Source organism: Falco cherrug, chromosome 3 (genome assembly GCF_023634085.1).
Source record: "Falco cherrug isolate bFalChe1 chromosome 3, bFalChe1.pri, whole genome shotgun sequence".
Taxonomy (NCBI): Eukaryota; Metazoa; Chordata; class Aves; order Falconiformes; family Falconidae; genus Falco; species Falco cherrug.
In genome coordinates this window covers 1,854,823-1,879,120 of record NC_073699.1, presented here as the reverse complement: position 1 = coordinate 1,879,120, position 24,298 = coordinate 1,854,823, and the positions used below count along the sequence as shown (strand labels likewise).

Sequence of the window (24,298 nt, the reverse complement as noted above, 5' to 3'; positions counted from 1 at the left end):
GTTGCCCGCCTGTGTGATGGTAGGTGCGGTTTGCTCTCCCTGCTTTCGGGTTCAGCAGCGTTTGTAGCGCAGGCACAGCCGCGTACTGGGTCCGATGAAGTAAGTGATTTCACTTGTGCTTAGGAGGATGTTCTGGTTAACGCTTTGTGTTGTGTTACGGTTTTCCTATGGAAACACTTGCTCACTGTTTATCAAGCCCACAGTGCCTGACTTTGCCCCCCATGCCCAGGATAGCATGCTCTTAGGCTTCAGGTAGAAGTGTTTACCAACTGTTATTTGGATGTTTTTCTCCTCAGTTTTCTGTTTAAATAGGAACTGTATTTTGAACCTAGAAAATGCATTTGTAGTGGTACAGAAGAGGTCAAAGGCAACCTGAAGCTTTCTGTCCAGATTCTCTGCAAGGTGTTGCGCTGTTTGGACTTCCTCTGGCTTTTTGTCAACTTTTTTTTGCATGTCCAAGTGTGTCAAAGCTAAACAGCTGCTGGAGAACTCACTGTTGAGAGCAAGCAATGGGAACAGCCTGTAAACAGGAGCTTATCGAATGCTTCAGATAAACAGAGAATCATAGAATCATTTGGGACTGAAAAGACCTTTAAGATCATGGAGGCCAATGGTTAACCCAGCACTGCCAAGGCCACCACTAAACCATGTCCACCAGTGCCACATCTACACATCTTCTAAATAATTCCCGGGATGGTGACTCAACTTGGAGAAGCCTGCCTTGCTGTTTTTAGTCTTAGCTGTTGCAGTCATAACTTAGATCAAAACTTCAGCCAGTGGCATTAAGCTGGTGCACTTGGAACTTGGCTCTGGGAACATTTTTTTTCTTTCTAATTTTGTGCTTTTTTTTTAACCAGTCTAACGTAGTTTGACGTAAAGTGACTGTGTTTTTATCACAAGTGCTTGAGTAAACAGCAGGCAGCTAATGCTGTACGATGTCCTATGCACAGCAAGAATTTAATGACTGTGGGTAAAATGGTAAAACTCAGGAGTAGGGGCAGCAAAAGTAGTGTTCCTTAAAAGGTTTGTACAGTTCCCAGAGTACTAATGAGCTCTGTGTCCTTGAAGAAGAATAATACATTAATATATTCAGGAGGAACTGGTGTGTATTTTGACATGGAAAACACAGATGCAGTGAAAACAGGTTTTAATGCAGTGATAAGAGACTACTTGGGGTGTGTACGGTTTCTGTACTTGTATTTTTCAGTCTGAACTGAACAGATGCCATGGCATAACGGTTTGGGGAGCTGAAGACTGCAACTTCTAAATCTGAGTTTCTTGCACTTCAGTTTAGCAGATACCTGAATGAGCTGGATTTGAAAACTCTGGACTAAAATTTCTACCATCAGTGAATGGAGTGAGAGATGGACTCATCCCCTTGAGTCTGCACTCTGCAAAGTGGCTGGCCTTGAAACCAGGCTGGGGAAGAGGGGTTTAGAAGGTCTTACAAGCTGGGGGTTTCATTTTTATCCCTTAAGAAGAAAGGGTTTATGTACTGATCCCCACATTCACTGGCCACTTGACCCAAGGTGTCAGTGGGGTAGAGATATCGGTGTCAGGTGGCCACACAATTTTGCAGTAGCCAAAAAAGTGTCACCCACTGCTGAGGGTCGGCTGCCACATGTGCCTGCCAGTGTTTAAGAACTAGCATCTGCACCACCAAAAACCCAGACTCTTTAAGTTTTTCTGTTTCTGCTCTGCACAACAGCTTTTTTTGTTCTTGCCAAAATAAAAAAGGAATGATAAAATTGCAACAGATCATCTGCATGAATTCTTGATAGAAACAGTATGATTCCCCAGTTTTCTCTACTCCAGTGGGAGACGCTCTGCTCTGAATGTGCCCTTCTGTACTGTGACTGTTACATGGGGAGATTCTTACAGTGCATCTTGGGATGCCCTGTTTGGCATGGGAGCCTGGTCCTTAAAAATAGTTGTAAGGCAGTTGAGCAATTTGCTGTTGTAGTTCAGGTGGGATTAGTAGTGAACTGTTGTGAGAAAAATTATTTAATTCAGATTTTTAAACCTAAGTGATTAATTTGTTTGACTGAAGTGCAACATACATCCTCTCATGACCAGCTTAAGGGATTTTGGCAAACTTCTAATGTCTCATAGAAAATACTGGTTTTTCAGTTAACCTCATTAGAGCCTGAGAATCTGTCGCACAAAACGTGGAGCATATATGTAATGAGACGTTTTATTGTCTCAAAATAGATAAAGAGTGAAAGAAAAGATACGGAAGGGGTGAAACTGGCTTGAAGCTCTTCACAATGAAGACAAGTAGAAACTGTGAAACTCTCAGAAATAATAGAATCTAACTGTGGTGGATCAGCAATGTTTACATCATGTGTACAGCTGGCAGCTTAGGGCAGCAAAAGCCTGTTCGGTGTCAGGGGGGAGTGCAAGCCTGGGAAACCAGCGGCCTGAATCAGTTCAGTCCCAGCAGCATGCAGTGGGGGTTCTCTAGTTGCTCTGGTCTGACCGCTTGAAAGGAAAACCTTCCAAAAACCAGGAGGCGCAACTGTGTGGCTATTCATGGGGATGAAATGCTGGTTCTTGAGACTCTCAAGTATGACTTCCAGCTGACTGCTCACATCGAACGTTCCTGTTGTGTGGCAGCACCTAGAAATCTCGGGCAGAAGTACAGGAGAGCCCACTTTGTCCTGTCACTGTTTCACTAAATAAATGGTGTTGTATGTAGATAGCCCTTTAGCTTCAGCTTTTAGGTTTAAATTGGTAAGCTGACCTCTTGTGTGGTGGTGCTGCCCCTGCAGCCTTCTGGGTGAAGACCTGTCCTGGACCGTTGCGTGGGGAGTGCATCTCCAGCTGCCGGTAGGTCAAGTGAGCAGTAGTTACCCCTCTGCCATCTGTCAAAAGCTGTGTCTCAAAAGTTGCAAGTAAATTAGTTGCTGGTACTGGGAAGTCATGGGTAATATTCTGAAACTGTGTAAAAGGCTGAGTGAGGCAACCCCATTTTCAGGTTTGGTGGTGTGTGTTGCTACGGATGGCTAAAATCTGGGTTAGGCCTCTTGGAAATCAATGGCTATGAATATAATGGCTATTGAACTTGATGTTTCTCTCCAATGGTGGTGGCTTTTTTTTCCTATCCATCATATTCAGAGCCCTGGGTGACTTCAGCAGGGCCAGTCAGCAGGTTGTTAATTCCCTTTGGCTCTGGAGTTGAAGCAGCAGTAAAGAACCATTCAGAGCATCTCCTGAATATGTGATCATGTGTTGTTAAAATGTTATTATGACATAATTAACCTCAGTACTGAGCATCCATGAGAATCAGTACCATTAGTCAACATTGAATTCAGCACAGCAAGTGTGGAGTAAAGAAGAAAAAGTAAAGCCTGCAATTACCCAAGTTTCATACTCGATTGTGCAAGCTGCTGTGTTGGATGATGAGGGAGATGAGTTTAGTTTTACTTTTAGCTAAGGGCTGCTGCAGGATCACGCCTGGTTTGTTTCCCAGCTGACATGACAGTGTTGTCTTTGGATAATGCCCAGTGGTTTGTTGTCGAATGGGGTGTTCCTCATGCAGAGGTGCTCTGCAGTGTGCTTGCTGATGCACAGCTGGACTACCGATGCTGATGAAATTTTCCACAGCTGTATCTGTTTGTACAAAGCAGGATGTATGTCAGTTCTACTGCTCTTATTTTGTGTGGCTGATCACGTTTCCTATGTTTCTTTGGGGTTTTGTGCTACTTCCTTTCAGTTAATTGTCAGAATTTTAATATATCTTTTTCATCTGTCGGGTTTTTTTTTTCTCTTGGTAGCTGGAAGTTGGTCAGTGCAGATCTTCCTCTTCAAGTGCTGTTTTTAAAACTGGATATTCACTACTTTTCCAAGCCTTTAACTGGCTGCTTCCTGTCTGAACTAAGCATAGCTTCAAAACTATGGCTCTTTTAGCTTATTTTCTACCATGGATGTGTAAGGCCATTCTGCTAGTACTGTAAGGATGATATAAAAATTAATGGAAAGAGCAAACCTTAGAACCCAGTGCAGCATGAAAACCTGACTGTAAAACAAATCTTTCCATATGCTTTCAACCATCCCTTGGGTTTTCTGTGTGTTATTTTTATTTTTCCCTGTCCTTGCCATTTCACTACTCTTACAACTTAAGAAATTCAGATTTTTGGGGAAGAAAAGATGAGTGATAAAGATCTTCAGCTGTAACGCCCCTTCTGAGGGCTCTGTAGGTGGAAGCACTGGTGTTCAAAGCAAAAGAGTGGTAATATATTTTTTATATGTGTGTGAGTTTATTGGTAGGCATAAGGTAAAATAGAAAAGTAACTGGCACAGCAGAATGCAGCTTTGAAAGGAACCTTTATCTGTGAACACAGTAAGCAGCGTCCAGATGGGAAGTGCGCTGTCAGAGGAAGGAAGGATTGCTCTCGCTGTGCGTTTTCGGGTTGCTTCCTTCAGGAAGCTGCTGTGCACCTTGTAAAGCTGATGATGTCGTTTTCCTACTGCTGTAGTTCTAGAGTGCTCTAAACATGGTCTGTGTGTATTATATATGTCATATCCATGCTAAGTTATAAAATACATTTGTGTCATTGGACAAAACTGCAACATACTGGGTTATGTGACTGTGAAGTAGAAGTATGAAGTCTATGAAGCAGAAGCACTGCAGAGTTTTATGATGACCCTTTATATTATGGTGAATTCAAAATACTATTCTTTTCCCTAGATGATTCAACTTAAGAGCATGGGACACTCCCCCCCACCCCTTGTGAAACATACAGGATTTAATAAAGTTGTGTATAAAGTTGCAATCTTATATGAAAGCTTGGCCATGCATAGCTCCAACCTAAGTGATACAACTGTAAGTTCTCTGCCTGATGTAGTAGGTGCTAACCTGGAGCATGGATGGGTAAGGTTTTGAAAACTGTCAGCAGAGCATGAAGAATTGCTTTTTGCCGACTTTGAAGGACTTTGAAAGTCTTTATTTTGAGAAGCAAGGAGGATTCTGGCAGTGGATGGTGCTAACTTAGGTGCTCCCTCCCCCAGTCCCATCTGCAGCAATACAGGCAGGAATGTGCTCAGCTCTCAGGAAGACAATTTTGTATCTGCAGGTGCCGAGGCTTGCGAGCAATGGAAGACTGTTACCCAAATCTAGTAGTCCAGCATGTACGAATGCTTGTTAAATTTGGGTAATTTTATAATGGGACTTTCTTGGGAAGAAGAAAAATGTGTCCCTAACACAGTGGCCATTTGCACAAAGTTTGAGCCCACCATTAAGGTCTAGAATGTAAAGGTCATCCTAGAAAAGGGGATTGGAAACTCACAGGAACAAAATAATATCCATAAAATATACTTTGATCCTCAACCAAACAAAAATCCTCAGACACTTACTATGGAAAACTTCAGCCCAGACATTTTGTCAGGGGTTATAAACAGAACTTGTAATAGCAATGAGCAAGTGGTTTTAATAGGTGGTAGAGCAAGTCATATATTTACTTGGAAGCTGTAACCCATAGAGTATGATCTAATGAATAAATGCAAATTAAGATAAATCCTCAACCTTAACTGTGATGTTTTGTAACTTCAGTATGCTTTGCAACATCAACATGAAAATGCAAAACATCTGAAAAGAAACTGCTGTATACTTGCAAGCGTGCAACCTAGAGAGCCAAATAATATTCCTCATCTGAGTATACTATGAGCCTGTCCCTTCTGGAATAATCTCAGTATGGTTTTGCCTCTAACTTGCACAGAACCACCCACTTTTTGAAGCAGTTGCAGCTGGGCAGAAGCTATGAACTCTTAAAGCATGGGAGATTGAGTATAGGAGGGGGTGGGGAGCATGGCCTGACACTGGTGAGCTGCAGGAACAATAGCTTGTTTCTTGTCTGTTCAGACTGCAATCTTTGTGGCAGAAGCAGTCACTTCCATGTTATGAAATGCCTAATGCATCTTTGCAGTATTTGTTATTTAACCAGCGCACGCCCAGCCTAGCACCCAGGTGCGAGGCAGGTGTCGGGTTCTGTACCAGTGCATCACCCCGACGTCTTTGCTTAAGATTTGTTTGCAGTCAGTTGGCGGAGGAGTGGGGTGAATGCTGAGAAGGGTGTTGGGAGGATGCTAGGAGGGTGCTGGGGCAGTGGAAGGAGACAGGCTGGCTTGGAGGGGTAAGAAAACAAAGCCTGGGAAGGCGGCTGATGGCTCTTGCTCTTCCCACCCTGCAGTGCTGCCACCCACAGCCTGGAGTCCTTTAGAGCTAAAGGACAATATTGGCACCCGTACCAATGGGTATAACGTGTTTCCAAACAAACTTAGGCTGCCACTCAGATGTAGGATTTCTTACAGAAGCCCTGAATTCCCCTCCCTCCACCCTGCACTGTCACGTTCCTCGAGGACTGTTTGCAGCCATGTGAGCGGTGAGTGGTGGCTGTGTGAGGAGTGGGAACAGGGTGACAGCACTTTTTGTATCTGGAGCACCCTGGGAGGCACTAATATTTTTAAATCTCTCCCTAAAGAAACTTTGCAATATTGGAGATACCTCTGTGAAAAGTGGTTATGACCAGCATTAGTTTCAGGTGCCAGATGCTAAAGAAATTTTGGAGAACTTTCATTAGGGTTTGTAATCTGTCTCTGACGGAGTTGTGATATTACAGCGTAAGTGGTATTAGGGATTGCTACAACAGGAAAAAAGCCCTAAGACATTGCAAGCTCTCCATTTCCCAGCCTGCCAGGAATAAAGTAGCTGCTCATTGTACTGGAGGGGTGTGTGTGTGTGTGACACAACAGGGGGTGCCCAGGATGGGGGCAGCAGCCATGTCCTTTGGCTAGCACACCAACCCTTGCCACATCCAGCTCCTACTCCTGTGAAACATGGGAGGACCCTGAGCTTTCCAAGGAACATTCTTCTCCGCATCCCACAGCGAGAGGATTGTGCAAGCTGCATTGCAACAGTTTTCTTGCGCAACATCTGTGGAGTAGACAGAAGGGCTGGTTCCAGCTCACTTTGTTTTGATGCTGCTGTCAATGTATGGCTGCCTGAGCGTAGCACACCTGTGAAGAGTGACCAGTTCCTGGTCTGAGGAGCTGGCAGTTTCCAGGCTATGGCCAGCCTCAGGGTGATTGCAGCTGAACAGCTCTGTACCCCTACAGGCACCAGCTCTGCTCACAAGCGAAACACAGCCAGAAGAAAAGGACTGGAGGTGAGCCTGGTGATCTTGCCTTTCTGACTGCACAGGTGTGCCCAGCATCTACTCGTATCAGCTGCTGGCTCTGTCCTTGCAGCCACCTCCGTCAGCTTCACCGGCCATTCCTTGGCACAGGGCTCAAGTTCTCAGCTAAAACGTTTCAGTTTCCTAATCGGATTGATTAGCACGTAGCATAAGTCTAAACTTAAAAATGGCTAAAACTTTAAGCCCTTTTGTATTTTTGGCTCTCCGAATCACTGGTATGCTATATTATGCTCCTAAAAATCCCAGGTTTGTGTGTGTTTTTCCAGATACTAGCTCTTATTCTCAACTGGAGCCTTCACTAAAGCATGCTGGTGGAATAGCTCACAAATGGGGCTGAAAGGAAATAAAAGCAAATTGGTTAAAAAGAAGCAAAAAAATAATTAAACTGAATATTGGCAGTGCTGTGCCCAAAGAGGACTGGGTGATGATGATTTGCAGGACATCTGTGAACCAGAGGCCACCAGGCAGGGTAGTTGTTTCAGTTCCCTGATACGAAATTTAATTCCTTGTTTCCTGACCTTTTCTGATTTGAAACTTGAGTTTATTTAAGGAATATGCTGCCAGGCTTCCTTTGTTTCAGGTTATTAACTTCAGTTGCAGAGATAATCATGTATAATCAGAGGCTGAGGAAACCCAGAGTCCCAGGTAGTTGAGCATCTTCAACTTGTGACGCTTGTTGCTCAGACTGTTTAGTTGGAGGCTACTTAACTCTCACAAGTCACCTGCTTTTTCTAAAGGGGAGGAACTGCTGTAAAACCTCTTTTGTGATTTATTGTGTGCATCTATGTCAGAGAAGATCAGTAACTCTGTACACAAAGGACCTCGTGATACCAGCGCCTGTAACAAAGAGTAGCTTAAATCGGGCATAAGTGTGGGCAGATGCTTATGCATGAGCTGTTTTGGATACTTGCAAAATGCATAATTTTCAAATTAATCACAAACAGGAAGATTACATTTGTCAAGTTTATGATAAAATGTGAAGTGCACCTAATGAGTGTGCATTGTGGACTGTAACCACACACGCACCACTCACTTGTCTCCACTAAACAGAGACAAGTTTTTTCAAGCTGCAGTCCAGCTTACAGTAACAGTTTTTTGTCTCGGGGCCAGCCAGACTAGTTTACTGCATTTACTGTTAAATGACTGGAAGAGGTCTAATTGACCATATGTAAGACTCATACTGTTTGAGTGTCACAGTAACTTTCCTTGCTTCATTGTCCGAGGTCTGGTCCGCTTGGTTATTTTTCTGACCTGAAACTGATGGGGATCTTTGCTAATCAGCTTCTGCAGAGCTCTGGAGACATCTTTGCTTGCTCCATCCTTGCCTCATCCTTGCTTCTTTATAACTGTGCTTTCAGCTGCTGTAGATACACAAACCCTCAAATTGCCACCCCTGTCCTTTCTACCTGCTTTGGTGCCTGAGCTCTGAAGACACTTGTGGCTTTCATGGGATAAAGTGCAGAGTGATGTGGCTGGCTTGGAAACACCTCCCACGTGTGGCCCAGGAGCCCAGTCTTGTATGGTCACTCTCTCTTCAAAGACAGCAACACCAGCGCTTGGGAGCTGTGACTGACCCACAGTGCCCATGGCCTTCTCCCTCTTTGCTGTTAAATGCTCGTGAATACTTAGTACCACGTGTAAAGTGATTGCTGTCCCTCCTGCTTGCTCAGCCTGCAAAGATGGAAATGCCATCGAGCTGCTCTGGTGAGGTTACCCTTCCATGTGTCAGTACTCAAGAATGATCTCTGCTGCCAGTGTTTTAAACAAGCTGTTTTGAGGAAATTGCTGTCTTTATGAAATACTTAGGCAGGAGTATTTTCCTGTTGTTTTCAGTGATAGTATGTAAATAAAAAACACGAGTATGAGGGCAGAGGCAAGTCCTGTGGTGCTGGTAGCAGTTTCCCCAGCCCTTTGTGGACATTCAACCATCGTACCTCATGATGCACCCCGTGGCACAAGCTTGGACAACCATATGCATATCTTCAGAAGAATAAAGTTTAAAATGAGGAGTCTTTGAACTTGTTTTGTTTCTCTGCTTGGAATGAATTTGGTCACATATATGAGGACTACCTAACATTTGGTACTTTACAATTGCAACATTGCTGGTGCCTGAGGATGGATGGCCCAATGTGTGGCTTCTTAGCTTAATTGGGTTCCCTGTTGTGCAAAGCCGGGTTGCCCATCCATCCTGTACCCCCTACTGCTGAAACAAATCTTCAGCAATGACTGTCCCACCAGCAATGGTGCAGAGGGACAGGTGATGTATTCTGAACCTTTAAGAGCGAAATAACCAGGCTCAGTAGAATGATTCCTGACCTGCTAGCCTTGGTTATGACACCTGCTCCAGTGGTTTTGCAGCAGTGGGTTTGGGCTGGAATGGGTGCAGAAAAGCTTCTTTGAATGAAATCAGTGAACACAGTATTGCATGGATGACTTCACTCTACCCCTTGTCCCCCCTTGCTTCCTAGGGGCTGGTTTGATGCCTTTCTTGCTAGTTGGCAAAGGTAGACAATGTTTTAAAGCACTTTGTCAGCTGCAAAACTGCTGTATTTTTTTCTTAGTTAGAAGTACAGTTGGTTTAAAACTTCACCCTCTGAGCAGCAAGTGTAACAGATACCTGGGTGCAAGGTAGTGGGTGTCCACTGGCTGGAGGTGGCTTGTCCCAGAGAGGAGAACTTGGGACCACTTAGCAGGCTGAATTGGCCAAGTGGAGTAAAAATTGTTTTTCCCCAAGCTGGCAACTTTACACTACTGCTTGCCGATACAAATGAACTTTGTGTTTTGAAGACTTCTGTGAGGCAAGCGCTTTGAAATGCGTATAAAGGAATGCTTGTATGGTTATCTATTCAGGAGAGTTACGCAGTTACTGTAGCTTTGAGCTACCCTGTCACATAACGGGGGGAAGCACAAAGCACCTATTTAGAGATTATAAAATTTGTGCTGAACATGGGTGGTACAAAACCACTTCCCCAGCATTTTTCTCTTTGGAAAATAAGATGTTTTTTACAGCGCTGTCCGATAGCAGGGCTTTGTTTGCCAGCTCTCGTGAACAAAGAGCGTGTTGTTGTGCTGCCTGATGACAAGGTTGTTTCTTGGGAGGAATGTTTCAGGTATTCCTGATGCAGAGAAGGAAAACGCAGAGCTTGGAAATGCCTGATCTGAAAACATTTTGTGGCTCCAAGATCTGGTATCTTTCCAAAAGCGAGAACTTGGTACACGTTGGGCTTTTGTTCAGCAGACTTTACGCCAGTCGTGTAATCTGCTGGTCAGCACTTCCTAGTGCTGGCTCTTTCGGAAACGTAGAGCAACAACTTTGAACTATTATGAAAACAGGATTGTATTTTAAGGCTATAAAAGGCGCCCATCTTGTTCTTTTTGGCACAGGTTTTTTTTTTGGTCATTTGTAGTCAGTGCTCAGAGTCCCTAAAAATCTGAAACCGTCCCATGTAAACAACTTTCTTCCACAAACACTAGCTGTGACTTTGTTCCCTGAGTTGTTTCTTACTGGAAAACTGTAGGGGACCTGGCTTCTAACTTTTCTCCCCTATAGGCTAAACATGGAAAAATCTCTTGCACTTCTACTCCTTATTGCAGAATTACATGCAACATCAAAGTGTTACTTCTGTCTTGACAGAACTTGCTGAATTGCAAAAAAAAAAAGGCAAGTTGAGTTAGGTACAACTGCATATAAATATTTTTAATCTCCAAATACTGTAGCAGCATTTATTTGCCCTCTCTGCCATGCACAATTGCTCACTGTGTAGACTGTCCGATTACATAGATGGCTGTAACTGCGAAAATATGTAACACTTGAAAATGTCACTTGCAGTTGTTTGCAATTTTGGCAAAGTAGTTTTTTGCTTGTTCTTTATGGTTAAAATCTGTAACGAGCAAAACTTACTGGAAAACGTGGAGGAAAAAACAGTGGATTAGAGTGGCTGCTGGGCAGTTAACTCTGTCTTGACTTATGTGACTATTTAAGTACGTCTGATGCCCTTTAATTTGGATAACAAATTACTGGCAGTGCGGCCAGTTTTGTTGCTGTGCCCATGCCTCAAGTGGTGAGGTTAAATACTCATGAAGCATTTCTCTAAGCTTAAAATCCCCAGTCTAATTCTTTACCAAAAATCCACCCAATTGCATAATTACAAAAAGGGTTCCTAAAAATCTGAAGGTGTTTGCGTGTGCATGAACAGCAACGTTTTTTCAGCAGATTAACTGTGTTAATCTGCGCGTGCTGCTGCATAGCTTCCTCCAGCATCTAACCATCTTGCACTTTCTCACTAGAGCATCTTTAGCATCTCATTAGAGCATCTTTGCCCAGGGAGAAGTGCACTGACTTAACCCATGGGGCAGAGTAAAAATGATGCTGTTGCCACTGTCAGCTCCTGGATACTCCTGTGGGCTTCACAGCCCTTCTTGAGCCCCAGGTCATTTATGTAGACAGGGTTGATTGGCTGAAATCAGATTTAAGTCAGGGGGCAGGAAATCATTGTTTAAAGAATTGGTTTAGATTTTGTTCTGTAGTTTTATGCGTATCTTCAGAAAAACTGTTAATAATTAAAATATTTGCGGTTATACTTAGTCAATAATTCCTAAACGTGTTTCAGCCTTTTGGCTGGCTTTGTGTGCTCACTTGAGACTATTCAAAACTTTTCTTAAAAAGTAACTAATTGATTTGTTTTATAGTTGCGTAGTTAATACATTTCCAATTTTGTCTGAAGATGCCCAGAACGGACATGATAGGTATTTCTCCAGCAGGCCAGAGGAAGTGTAGCAAACGTACTTTGACTTTTGAATTTGTCCTCTTGCTGTTAAAACAGTTTCAGTATCTTTGGGAATTGTTTCTGGTCATTCACTAAAACTTCACAGGGAACAGCCCTCTGTTTCCAGCACCTTATCTTTGGTAAGAGAATGAAAAGAGGCCGTTCTTCTTTTTAACTCCCAGTTTGGGCTGATGCTGTCGCTGAACAGAGATGCCTGTTGGTCCAAATGCAGAAGGCACACTGCACCCGCAGCACAGCCTGCTGCGCCACCGGCCTCGGCGGTCGCCTCTTCTGGGCTTTGGCCATGGCTGTGTTCCTGGTTAAGCTTCCCATGGTATCGTGATGCCGGTCCTTCCCTAGAGTAGGACACGGCAATCTTATTCCTTCCTTTGACAGTTTTGAAAATAGCATTATCGCATGCACCTAATGAGGTGTCCACTTACAGGGGTATCTGTTTGACTCGGTACTGTTTGTTTGTTCAGATCAAGGAAGGTGTGTCTGTCCCAGAGAATGGAGCGCATCGATCTGAGAGTAAAGTGATGCTAGTGAGTGTCCAGGTCCGTTTGCGTAGAGTAAAGATCTGGAGATGGAGAGGGAGCCTGCATTACAATAAATAAATAAAAAAACCCAAAAAACACCCACACAAAAAATCAGTCAAGTATTCAAGCTAATCTCAGAAGGCGGTTGTGCAGATTTGGCTATGCCTCCTTTCACCTGCGAAATGACAGTTTCCATGACACTCTCTGTACTGGTCCCTGCCCTGTTTCCTTCAGCATTCCCTGTTTTGAAGCTGTCAAACTTCTGTTTGATCTTGCAGCCTTAATATTTCTTTAATCTTGTATTGTGCAGGACTGTGTATACAAATAAACCAGGGAGGCATTTTACAAGAGATCCATAACCTTCTTGCAGAGGTCTTTTAAACTATAACCTGAGATGCTGGGTGGGGGGACTGGGCGGAGCATCTTTGTTCCCATATTTAATCTTTGATGCACGCTGAGAACAAATCTTTTCTCATCTTTGCAGATATCAGCTACTGACCATGTCAACAGAGTTCCAGGATGCTCACCTTGCGGAGGTGAAACCTCTGGTGGAGAAGGAGGAGGTAATTATTTTAAAGTTTTCTAGAGCTTATGTGTTTTATTTCAGGGCTGCTGTTGGAACTGCACATGTGTTCTTGGATTAGTTCTAACCTATTGTAATGGAAGAAACAAGTAAGGGAAACTGGAGATGGAATAAGAGTGTTGGGTTTTTTTTTTTAATAATGCAAACCAGCCTTAATTATTTGCTATTTTTTGATCTTTGGTTTTACTCTTCTCTAGTCCTACTCTGGTGGTGACACTTTTTGTTTTCTAAATCATGACAGTTCTGGGTGTCTTTATGTCTTTAGCCATTTGGAATGATGCCAGTTGTGCTGTATCACATATATCCATCTATGCCTATAGACTTCTCAACGTAAAGATACCAACGTTGCTCTCTTAGCTACCTTTCAGGGAGGCACAGAGAGAGCCTTTGCTTTTCCTTTGGGCACATCTGAGTCCAGAGATACAACTGTGCCCCATCTAGTCCTCTCTGCCTGCACTGAGCTATGAGTTACAGCTAAACTGCTACCAGGTCTGCAGCCGTTGGGTGTGCACAAGCTGCAGCCTTTCCTCTGGGGCTGCAGTGTAGAAACACCCTAGCCTTTTTCTTGCTTCACCTTGTTGTACTTCTTTCCATTTGTTTTTGCATCATTTTCTTCGAAACTGCCCACAGCATCTAGGTTAGTGGCTGTCTGACTGGTGGTAGCAGCGCTCTGCACTTTGATATGTTTGTGGCAAATGTAATGCATGAAGGAACCTCTCTGTTTATTTCTTGAATCAAAACAAGATTTTTTCTTTTGTTCCTAACGATTGTAATTCTTGACAATGACATGTATAAGCATGTTGGGTTTTTTCCCTGGTTTTCTACACTAGAACTATTCATGACTGTCTCTGCTACTTTCTTTTTTATTCCCTACCTCTTTTGTGTAAACACTTCAGAAAATGATTTCCACTTGCGACTGCAGTGAAATGGCTGAAGGAACTTTAAACACAGCTCCTTTGCCAAGGACATTGCATGAAAGCAGAGCTTGTTTGGGTACCAGTGAATGCAGCACTCAGACTTTTCAGAAACTAAGATCCCTTTTTAATGCCAATATTGTTTGGTAGTAGCAAAGCAAGGGGGATTCTCAGCAGAAGTCCTACGGGTACTGAAATGCTTTTGCTTCAAAGTTCAGAAATATCTTAAAACGCTGATTAACTTCCTGAGTTTCTGTAGCATGTAGCTCAAAAGTTGGAATCTTGGCCGTGAACCCTATGTGCATCTATTCACAATGTTACTTTAACTGTTGTCTACATGGAGAAACCAGCAGAGTTTGATTTCCTCTGTGGCCCTTCTTAATATAGATGAAGGAAGTCGCTTAGTGTGTTTTGAGAAAGTGGAAAGATTGCCCTGAAGGACACACAGCACACACTAGGGTTAATAGTGGAGCTGGTGATACACTCTGAAGTCGCATCCTGGCTTGTTGTGCTTAGGTTTCTCCTACAGCTGAGTCTTTGTTCCTTAACAGTGATGAGCCTTGCTTCGTATGCTGCCTGTATGGGTGCCACGTAAACTTAATTCCTTTCCACTTTGGACCCCGCTGGAGCAACAGTGTACGACATTAACTATGTTTAAAAGATCATGAGGCCAACAGTATAGTAAAATTAAACCCCAGCATGTTCTCTAAAGCTAAGGTTGTGTACCATGACTTCCACAAGCTCAGTCAGCTCTTTAGCTATTTGCTTGTGTGTGCAAGACACTGCCTAATTGCCTGAAGATCACGGCTCTAGAGTCCTGTCATAATTACTAGTTGGGCTGTGGTGCTCTGAGGTCCACAGTCTTGAGATGATATTGCCCAATAATAAGACATTTTCTGTCATTAGTCTACCTGGGCTTCTGGGACTGAGCGATGCCCTCGCTAGGATCTTAAGCTTTGATTTTTTTTTTTCTCGATACCCTTGTCAAGCTTTGGCTTTTCTGTCGTACTCTGCAGCATAAAAAGTGTTTGCTTTGCTGTTCTTCCCTCTGTTTTCAGCCCTCTGATGGAAATTAGAGTTTGACTTCTTCCTTGTCTATTAATAAAAGGAGGTGACTGTAAGATACTTCCTCCTTTGAAGTAAGGTGCCTTTTAGACTACTGGAAGTGAGGAAGGAGGACTTCTCCTAACTTCTTTTCTGTGGAGATCTTCAACAGGCATGGGAGCTTCTCAGTAACAGTGATGGTCATGAGTTGAAACAGACCTCTCTCTGTCCAGCCAGCCTCCCAAACATAACAAGGCCTGATTTTGGCTGGGATAAAACCTTTCCCACCTTCCACATCGTGTAACCAAATCCCAGTAACGACTGCTTAACCGAGTTGCAAGTGCTCGGTGCATGCTGGAGCAGTGGCTTCCCATCGTCGTCAGGACTGAGGGGGGCTGTTGGCTGTCCTATGGCTACAATAAGCAATCAAGAAGAGGTCGGTGTTTTACTGCTCCAACCTGTCCAGTGATTTAAAAATAGCTGAAGATGCGCTAGCTTTTGTGATTTATTTTGCTGGTCTGTAATCTAGTATTTTACTGCTTTCATGTTCTTTGTGAAGATTAGTGGGTAAAAGGTCTCGGGTGAATTTTGATGTTCAGCTTTCCTTGAAGGAAGGGACGGGACAGAGCTCTTGGCTGCAGAACCAGGGGGTTAGAACACACGTGTCCCAGCACAGGTTTCTGTAGCTGCACAAGTTACTTGCATTAATACTTTGAAATCTCTTCACAGGCTATCACTCGCCTCCTTCCAGACTTTGATGTTCAGGCAAGTAAAGCTATTCCTCTTTTTTTCTTTTTTTATTTTCCCTTTTGGTACAAGGGGAAACTAAATGGACATTTGAGAGAACAGCAAAATGTGATCAGAAATGACTGACTGCTGGCCAGAAGTACTGTTCCTGTGGGGGAGGGACCTGAATGGGGCTCTGATGTAGCAATGTGAAGGGGACTGCAGGAGGTCTTTTCAGACTGAAGCTAAAAAAGTTTTATCCAAAAGGGGTGGCTGGGTTGCAGGCAGTTTTATTCTTGCTAGGAGAATGAGATTTTTCAGCACGGGTAATGAAAGCAAAATATTCCCCTCCCACATTGATGCACACACTTTCCCCCATTAGTTTGCTTTCATTAGCAGTGTGTGTGCGTTTCCTTGGAGGAAACGTCCCTCTCGATGCATCCCATTATGCAGTTGAAAGTTTCCAAAAGATTCCTGAAGCCTGTGGAGCAGTGGAAGGCGCTAAGCAATCAATTTTGTCTGTCACAGGGGTGTCGGTAGTTTCCTTACGTTTATTTACAGCCAGCACATCAGCGTTCACAAGGAGCACCGCTAGGTCACATGGTGGCTTTCCACTTTCCCTGCGTGTTATGCTTTTGAGAGGTGACTTTGTAATTCTCTTAGCTCCCCTTGTATATTATTTCATTGACACTTGTGCTTCTGACTGAGAATTTTGTCCTTGCTGGTTCTTAAGCTGCGACTAAGGAAGCGTGTGGCTGTGGGAGCCAGGCTGGGTTGGACTGGGAGGGAGACACGGGAGCTGGTACTCGCCTCAGCAGAAGGGGCGAGAGGTGAATTCCCATTGCTGAGGACAAGGAGTATGTGTTGGAAAAAGAGGATTGCTGGGTGTCTTATTTCCACAAGCCGTGTAGGAGGGAGGTAGACTGTGCAGAAATAAGGAAAGCTATTAAATTGTTCTAGTCTCTCGAGTGTTCAGGCAGAGGTCCTTGAAGGAAATTACCTGTTCGTACTTTGTGGCATTTTGCACTTTCTTTGCACCTGCCTATATTTTTACTCAATGTTTTGTGAATTGGTTAAAAAAAAAAAAACACAGCACAAACTCAACAATCCTTACCCTGGAAACCAAGAGAGACAGTTATAGTTTATATTAATCCTGTATCTTCCCCCTCATCCTTTCTAATGATGTAATCCACTGCCTGAAGTCTTGCTAAATGTAAGTTAAAGCTGTCGCCATGCAACTTTTGCAGGGCTGTGTACAACATGGGAGAAGCTTTCTGTTTGGGTCCAGATTGATCACTTGGTCTGAATAAATCTGAATCCCAGATTAAGTCTGCTAACAGGAATACTGCTGTGTTTGGATTAAGAATCCAGAAGTGACCCATATTTGATTTCTATTCTTGGAAGAAATTTGCTTGGTTGTAAACCATGTGTGTATATATAGATTTTTTTTTTTAACTTGAAAGATCAAATTCTCTAAACCTTTTTGGTTTTTTCCATGTTTTAGATTAACTGTCGCTAATCCAGCACAGTGGCTCTTGTCATTTAGCCCTGTTCTGCCAGCTCTTGCTTTTTTGATAATCGTTCTCTGTTAGGGTTTAATCTTTGGTTATTCTACTTCAGGAAGGAAAAAGGTGGAAGAACAGTCTCAATCTGTTATGTTAAGAACTGCCACTGCAAAGGAGGCTTAGCTTTGGTCCTTAAAAGCACAACTACCCTACCTATGTGTCTTCAAGTTCTTCTGTGGCTGATCTATGAAAGAGGTGGTTTTAAGCTGTTACAAGAGACTCAGTTGGTAGGTTCACTGGAGAAGTTCTGGAGGACCCAGCTCACTCAGGACTGACACTGAAGCTCATCTGTGCTCCTAATAAGCAACCTTTCCTGTGAGCCGCATTTGTGAGGAGGATGGACCTGGCCAGGGAAGGAGGTGATCAGCGCTTGGCAGGATGGAGCTTCTTACTTAATGCCTATGTATGGCTATTGGTGTCCACCATATCCCTTGCAACTTGCTCCATTCTTCTAGAACAAACTATACAGTTAATAATTTTGTTTCTGCCACTAGTGACAAGTAGTGACTGTCTATAAGGTGTCTTGTTACCAAGAATAAATTTTATCTAGTTATTTGGGTTTGGAAAGAAATAAATAGACCCTTATTTCCCATGCTGTTTTAGACAGATCCGAGTTAAACCTACTTTTCCATTTTTGAAGCAAGCACTATATCATGCAGTGTCACCCTTCTGAAAACACACGTCGCAAGATGCGCGTGTGGTTATTTTCTGGGGTAAAGCTTTTGTGAAGTTACCAGGGAATGGCCAAGACAAGGAATGGAAGAATGCACAGCTCTGAGCTGCCTTCAGGCAGCACTGTGTCTGTCTGTGGGACCCACCTGAGAATTTAAATGGAGGTCCCTTGCCTCCCAAGAAGGGGAATGTTCCTGACCAAACCTGTTTGAGCATGATTAATGGTAAACTGGTGCAGGGCAGCATGCCTTGCGCTGCTCTGTCAGCCAAGTGTGTTTTAGTTGTATTTCCCATTTGTATTTGCCTGTTCTCTGGGCTGGTGGTAGTGGAGCCGATGGAGAGCTGGCTCCTCATCGCTGCATGTATTCTCTTTGCTTTGTGTTCCAGAAGAGAGCGGTCCATCAGGAGCTGCTCTCATTAACTACGCAAAACTTTCCAAGCTGTGTGGCAGCTGTAGGTGGCAGAGATGGGTTTGTCTCCTGCCTGTGAAGGGAGGAGGGAAGGAGCCACCTTGCCAGGGGAGGCAAGTCAGCTGGTCCTCATGGTGCCACAGGGTGGGTGTCCCATTGCTGTCAGTGGGTGCAGCCTGGGGCATCGCAGCATGTTACGCGCATTTCCTCAGCCTTTTGAGTCCCTGAAGGAGAAGGTTGGGGGGTGGTTGTGGTTTTGTGCTTTTGCGGAGCAGTGCGACCCAGTGCTAATTGGACTAGGAAGAATCCCTGGGAAGAATTACAGCAATAATCTGCTTCACTTCCTGCACCAAAATTTTTGTTACTGGCTTTCACCTTAGCAGAGTCACATTTGCATCTAAAGTCATCACACATTAATGTACCCAACTCACAGCCTCAACTGGGGAACTGTTTTCTTAATATTGCTAGTTTAAAATAGAAATCTAAATGAACAAACAAAAAGAGAATACCTGGAGAGGTGGGCATTGGGGTTTTAAAGAGGCACAAGATGAATTGAAACAATATTTTGAAGTAGAAAAAGCTAGGGGGAAAATGTTAAATAACTTCAGGGCAAAAGGATTTGAAATCTAGCATTGCAATACCACATAAAAAGCTCAAATATTTTTGATCTTCAAGATACTGAAAAAAAAAGTGAAAAATAATATACTAGTACCTGCATATACTAAACTTCTTAAGTAATATGAACTTAAAATATACTGCATCCTAACAACTCAAAAGCCATTTAAATCCTCTTTAAAAGTTCTGAAGCATTTCCCTCAGTTCTGAGGCAAGAAAAGGGAGGTGTATCTAACAGGCATAATACTATACATTAAAACATGCATGAGATGGTAATTGAGGATTAAGCATATTTAAAAGCTTTAAAATAATCTTGATGGAATGCAGTGTTTTACTTAAAATGTAAAATACAGTAGTTTTAGCAAGAAGTGCAGTGTGTGTATGGTTTTCCTTTTTAGAAATCTAAAGCATTTTGGTTAAAATCGCATACTTTAGAAAACAACCTGTTCATAAACACGTTCCTCAATCCATGCCTTCCTTAGGCAGGGTAGAGAGGGGAAGGAATACTTCTGTTACCAACTTAGAGATTAGCTCCCCCTTCCAACTTCATGACAAAATGTCAAAAAAATGTCACTTGACCCAAAAATAAAATCTAGTTTGGAACAGATCAGCTCCTTCAAACTAAGATAGCCCCTCTTAAATTGCACGTATCAAAAGTGGTTTTGTGTGCTTTTTTTAGGGCACTATAAGGCTGCACCTCTGTCAAAGTGAGAGATGTGAACAGATGGTGTGTTTGTCTTTATCCTTCTATCGGATTAGTGTACCTCGGATTTTTTTTTTCCAAGATAGTGTTTTAATACAAATCAGTTGGTGAAGAGCCTCTTACTATAATGTTGATGTTGATTGGGATGTGCTGCCATCTGTTTTCAGTGCTCTGCGTTTTGAAAACATCCATCCCTACATCACGTAGACAAATCTCTTGATCTTTAATAGGATCAATAGGGATGTGAAGTTGTTTGTTTGATGTCACTGAGGAAACTGCTTTGAATTGATTGTTTTTTAGAGAACCTTTTGGCTATTTGCCATTAAGAATTCACAGTAATGGGAAATGGCATAACCCTCTTGAATTAGGGGAATCTTACTGTGAAAATAATGAGGAATTAAGCCAATTGTTAAACTGATAGTGATTTATGCCAGTAATTAGGAGTATGGTTGCCTGTTGTCTCTGAGCTATTTTTAGTTGACACTGAGTTTGAACTAGACTCAGATTTCTAGTTCCACAAGAATTAGCTGTGGAGGTCAGTGGGATGTGCAGGTTCAAGGGTCTGGCTTTACCTACCATGAACAGATTTTTATTTTTTTCTTTCATGCATAAAGGAGGAAGAGCCCAAATCTTGAAAGGCAGTCCCTCCTAAGGAAACACACTCCAGGCTTTCAGTGCTGTTACTGGAAGGATCTAGCAATAGAAATCTGATCATACAAAATGCCTATTGGCCTTTAACCGAGGAGGAAATAATCTCTATATTCCACACTCAGCAGGAGATGTGCTACACAATATTGCTCACTGTCATTACTGGTGTTAAAGGTTGCCAAACTATTGGGTTTTATGCTTTGTATTGAAAGTTATCTAAATACAGAGGAATGTGGAAAATTAATTTCTGTTATTATTAATTGGTATCTATTGCAGATCTCTTCTGTAGTATTGTATAATGGATATATCTAAATTTTCCTGCCAAAACTGAAACTTAGTGACATTAGTATGACTGATGTAGGAATACGTTAGATTAAATGTTGTTTATCTAACTTGGAAAATACTAGATTTCATACACTTAAAGTCACCAGTTTGGATGTTCGGCAGAGTCATTCTGACTCTACACTAATATTTCAACATCTTTTGTCCCTACTGGAAACTTTAATCCTCACTTTTAGGAAAGAACTTGCATCTAACTTACTTTAGAAGAAGTTTGAGGTATTCTACCATTTGAGATCACAAAACCTGAAATGAAGCTAAACCTATCTAGAGCTGATGGTAGCAGCAACAGGAAAGACTGTACTAATTCCCAGGTCTGAAATTCGGCACTTTGTACATTGTGTGGCAGAGGCTTAGTTCATCTTTGATGTCTGAGCTCTGTCAAGTAAGTAACTTCTGGTCAAACCTGAGGCAAATCCTATTTAAGAATGACATCCTCATGAACTAGTCTGTGGCGGTTTTTTCTAGCTGGGCGTTATGGGAGGCATAAGCCCACGCAGGGCGGCAGCTTCTCTATATAACCCAGTTGCCTGTTTGGGCAAAGCAGAAACCAGCTACTGTCCTCTGCCTTGCTTGCTGGATTTATCACCCTGTTCTGCCTAAAGATGGTGCTGGATATGGAAGATACAGTTTACCTGCTAAATAATGCAGTGAGTATGCAGACTAATAAATCCCCACGGAGACACAAAAGCGGAAAATTAGTGTTTCAGCAAAGTATAGTTCAGGTAGCAGCAGTGCTCAGCTCTCCCACTGTACACGGTGGGGTGCGTGAATCTTAAATCGTTGCTGTAATTGTAACTTAAAACTGATACAAATGTGTAATAGCAAGGAAAATAGGTGAAATGTGGAATGGTGTTGCCTAGCATCCTTTTTTTTGACAAAATGCATGTTATATTCCATGTACTAAATCAAGGAGCTGAGATTCCGATCAAATTACTAGCTCGGTTTTGCTCTGTAAAGGTTTTAGCAGAGGCTGAATGCCTCTGATATCTACATCATAATTTTGAATGATTTGAATTTCACTTGGACTTCGCCTCTGGGTATTACTGCACAGAGCAAGTCAAGCCAGCAGCAGCAAACAGTAGGTGGTGCTGAATGACGTGGATATACCTGTGTCCTGTACAGTAAATAAAGTAGTCTGGTAAAATGCTAAGACCGGCTGCTAATATATACTGCCTTGACTCTTACGTGAATGTAACAGTACTGTAAATAAGTGTCATAAATAACTGTTGTTTTGCGATTCCCTTTTACGTGTTAGCTTTTTTTAAAGCACCTATCTGAAGTTCAAGTGCAAAAGAAACAAAAAAACCCTGCTCCATACGTTGTGGATGTTAGTACGACCCAAGTTGTCTAACATATGTAGCTATCCAGTAAATAAAAGATGGTCCTCAGGAGCCTTGGATTTGATAATAAAGGTGTCCTTAGCTTTAAGATCATGAAATGGCATAAACTCCTGTTACATTAAATAATAGCATTGTTTCTCTGATAATCACAACAGTGGTGTGGTTATGGTGCTTATAGCAAACTTCAGGCAGCTGGGTTTATGCTCAGGTCTATACGTAACAGCTAACACATGTGGCTGTCACTTTTATTGGGGAAGGCTACTATAATCACAGGGCTCCACATGCGATAGGTCTCTGTGGTGATTATAGGCTACTTAATACCACTTTCTTTGTGGAATGGTAGTTACATGCTGAATTAAAGTCCTTTTCCTAGAAAACAGAAGCATTTTATCTTGGCGACTTGCACTTTTCGCAAACGTCTGCAGTCATAGTTGTTAACTTGTTAATTTTAGGTACCGTTGCACTGCTTGCTTTTTTTATTATTATTTTATTCTTCTGCTGCCTTTTAATGAGGTTAAAAACTATTCAACTATTCCCTCAGCACCTAGTTAGAGCTGGCAGCTTAAGTGCTTCTGTAGTTGGCTGTGGGCTGGGGTAGGTGGCAGCTGGGTGTGAGCCGTTAGCGGAGAGCCCTCACCATGGTGGGCCACGGGGTGGGAGAGCATGGGCTGGGGGCTGACCCTGGCATGGGGCAGGACTCGTGCTCGGTCTGCTGTGGCAGGGGTTCTGGTGGAGCGCTTGGACAAGCCCCTAACAGATTCCTCCTGTTCTTTGCCAGGAGCAAGATGTGGAGACTGTGCATGGCTCGGTCCATGTCACCATGTGTGGGACTCCCAGGGGGAACCGGCCAGCTATCCTCACCTACCATGATATTGGGCTGAATCGTGAGTAGATTGATTTAATAGCCTGTTTCCTTAACACTACTGCTGTAACCAAAGGTGTGGAGGCGCTGACGGTTAGGAAACCTTTTCCAGGTTCTTGCTTGTGACGTGGATTGCAACCTGTTAGATGGTACCTAATTCCTTTCTTATAGCGAGTTTAACGCTCAGATTTTTGTTATCCTTGCAAAGTTATTACTCGCAATATTTCACTTCAGCAGAAGATCCCTGGTAGCTCATAGTGACTGCGTCTAAATACTGTAAAAACATCTGCGGGAGGGCTGAGGGTGTCTTGCCAGCAGGACTGAGAACAACATAGCTGGTGCTTTGTCTTGGGTTCTTGTCTGATAACCAGTCTTATGCTGCCATGGGTTTATAAGAATTACATGTCGAATCAGGATGATGAAGTGAGTGCTGGCATTGTGTCCTTAGCCAGTGTTAAGAACTTTAAGTGCCTTTTTATCTTATCTGTCATACCCAAGAATATAATGACCTAATACGCAGATCTGTGCTGATTTGTTCTTTCATCAGTACTCTTTGCTTAACATAATTTACTGTTTCTCAATCAGTTATCAATATTTACATTTAAAAACACCTGCAGATCCTTAAAGTCTGGCTATTGCAGGGTGGTCAATATTACTCAAAAGAAAACAATTCTGTTTTATTGCCTGTTTTTTGTGAAACTGCATTACTTCATTTTGGATTTTCAGTGGATCGGGGCAGAGCTTCATCTGGATCCCATCTTTGAATAAGACTCCTCTTTTTAGAGTTACAAAGTCTATCTTTATGGTGAATAAACTTTCTCTCCCTTCAAAAGGGGAGGAACCTGCTCCCAAACTTGCATGTTCTCCTAAAGCTGGTTTTAGCTAAAAATATTTTGTATACTGAAATGATTTTGCTGGTATGTTGAAGTGTGAGGACATTTAGAAACACACAGGGAATACTGAACTGTTTTCTAGGCATCTCAGAGATGGTGCTACAGAATTCATGCTTTGCACTGCAGGAGGAAAATACGCTAACCCTCTTGCCACAAAAATAATGCTTAGAAATCAAGTTACCTCAAAGTTGGGAGCTTACAGCAGTGAGTATCCCAGAAGGACACTTTTGTCTTGAGCTGCCTGCAGCAGCCAATCATGTAATGTTTATCTTGTAATATTTGGGCAACAGCACAAGTCACGATCTCAGCCTTGGATACTTCTTTCCTCCATCTGTTTTGACACAATCCAAAGAAAAATGACTGGACAAGTAAATGGATGATTTAATCTTAAGCTAAAACCTGGGATGAGTACTCTTTGACTGCATTTTGTTAGTATTTTCACTTTGCATAAAGAATAATTCTTTGAGATTTTAGTGTTCCAAG

At 42.7% G+C, this 24,298-nt stretch overlaps 1 protein-coding gene across 3 annotated transcripts in view; it reads left to right on the top strand.

Moving 5' to 3' along the window:
* NDRG1 (N-myc downstream regulated 1) overlaps nucleotides 1-24,298 on the top strand; it is a 74,482-nt gene that overhangs the window by 35,004 nt on the left and 15,180 nt on the right. For 2 of the 3 annotated variants that reach the window (XM_055704430.1, XM_055704431.1), the window contains exons 2-4: nucleotides 12,983-13,061; nucleotides 15,769-15,804; nucleotides 22,839-22,944. In XM_055704430.1, coding sequence (XP_055560405.1) covers nucleotides 12,983-13,061; nucleotides 15,769-15,804; nucleotides 22,839-22,944 — 221 coding nt within the window. Of the gene's footprint in view, nucleotides 1-12,982; nucleotides 13,062-15,768; nucleotides 15,805-21,216; nucleotides 21,368-22,838; nucleotides 22,945-24,298 lie in introns of those variants that run through there. The other variant, XM_027808130.2, reaches the window with a different exon arrangement.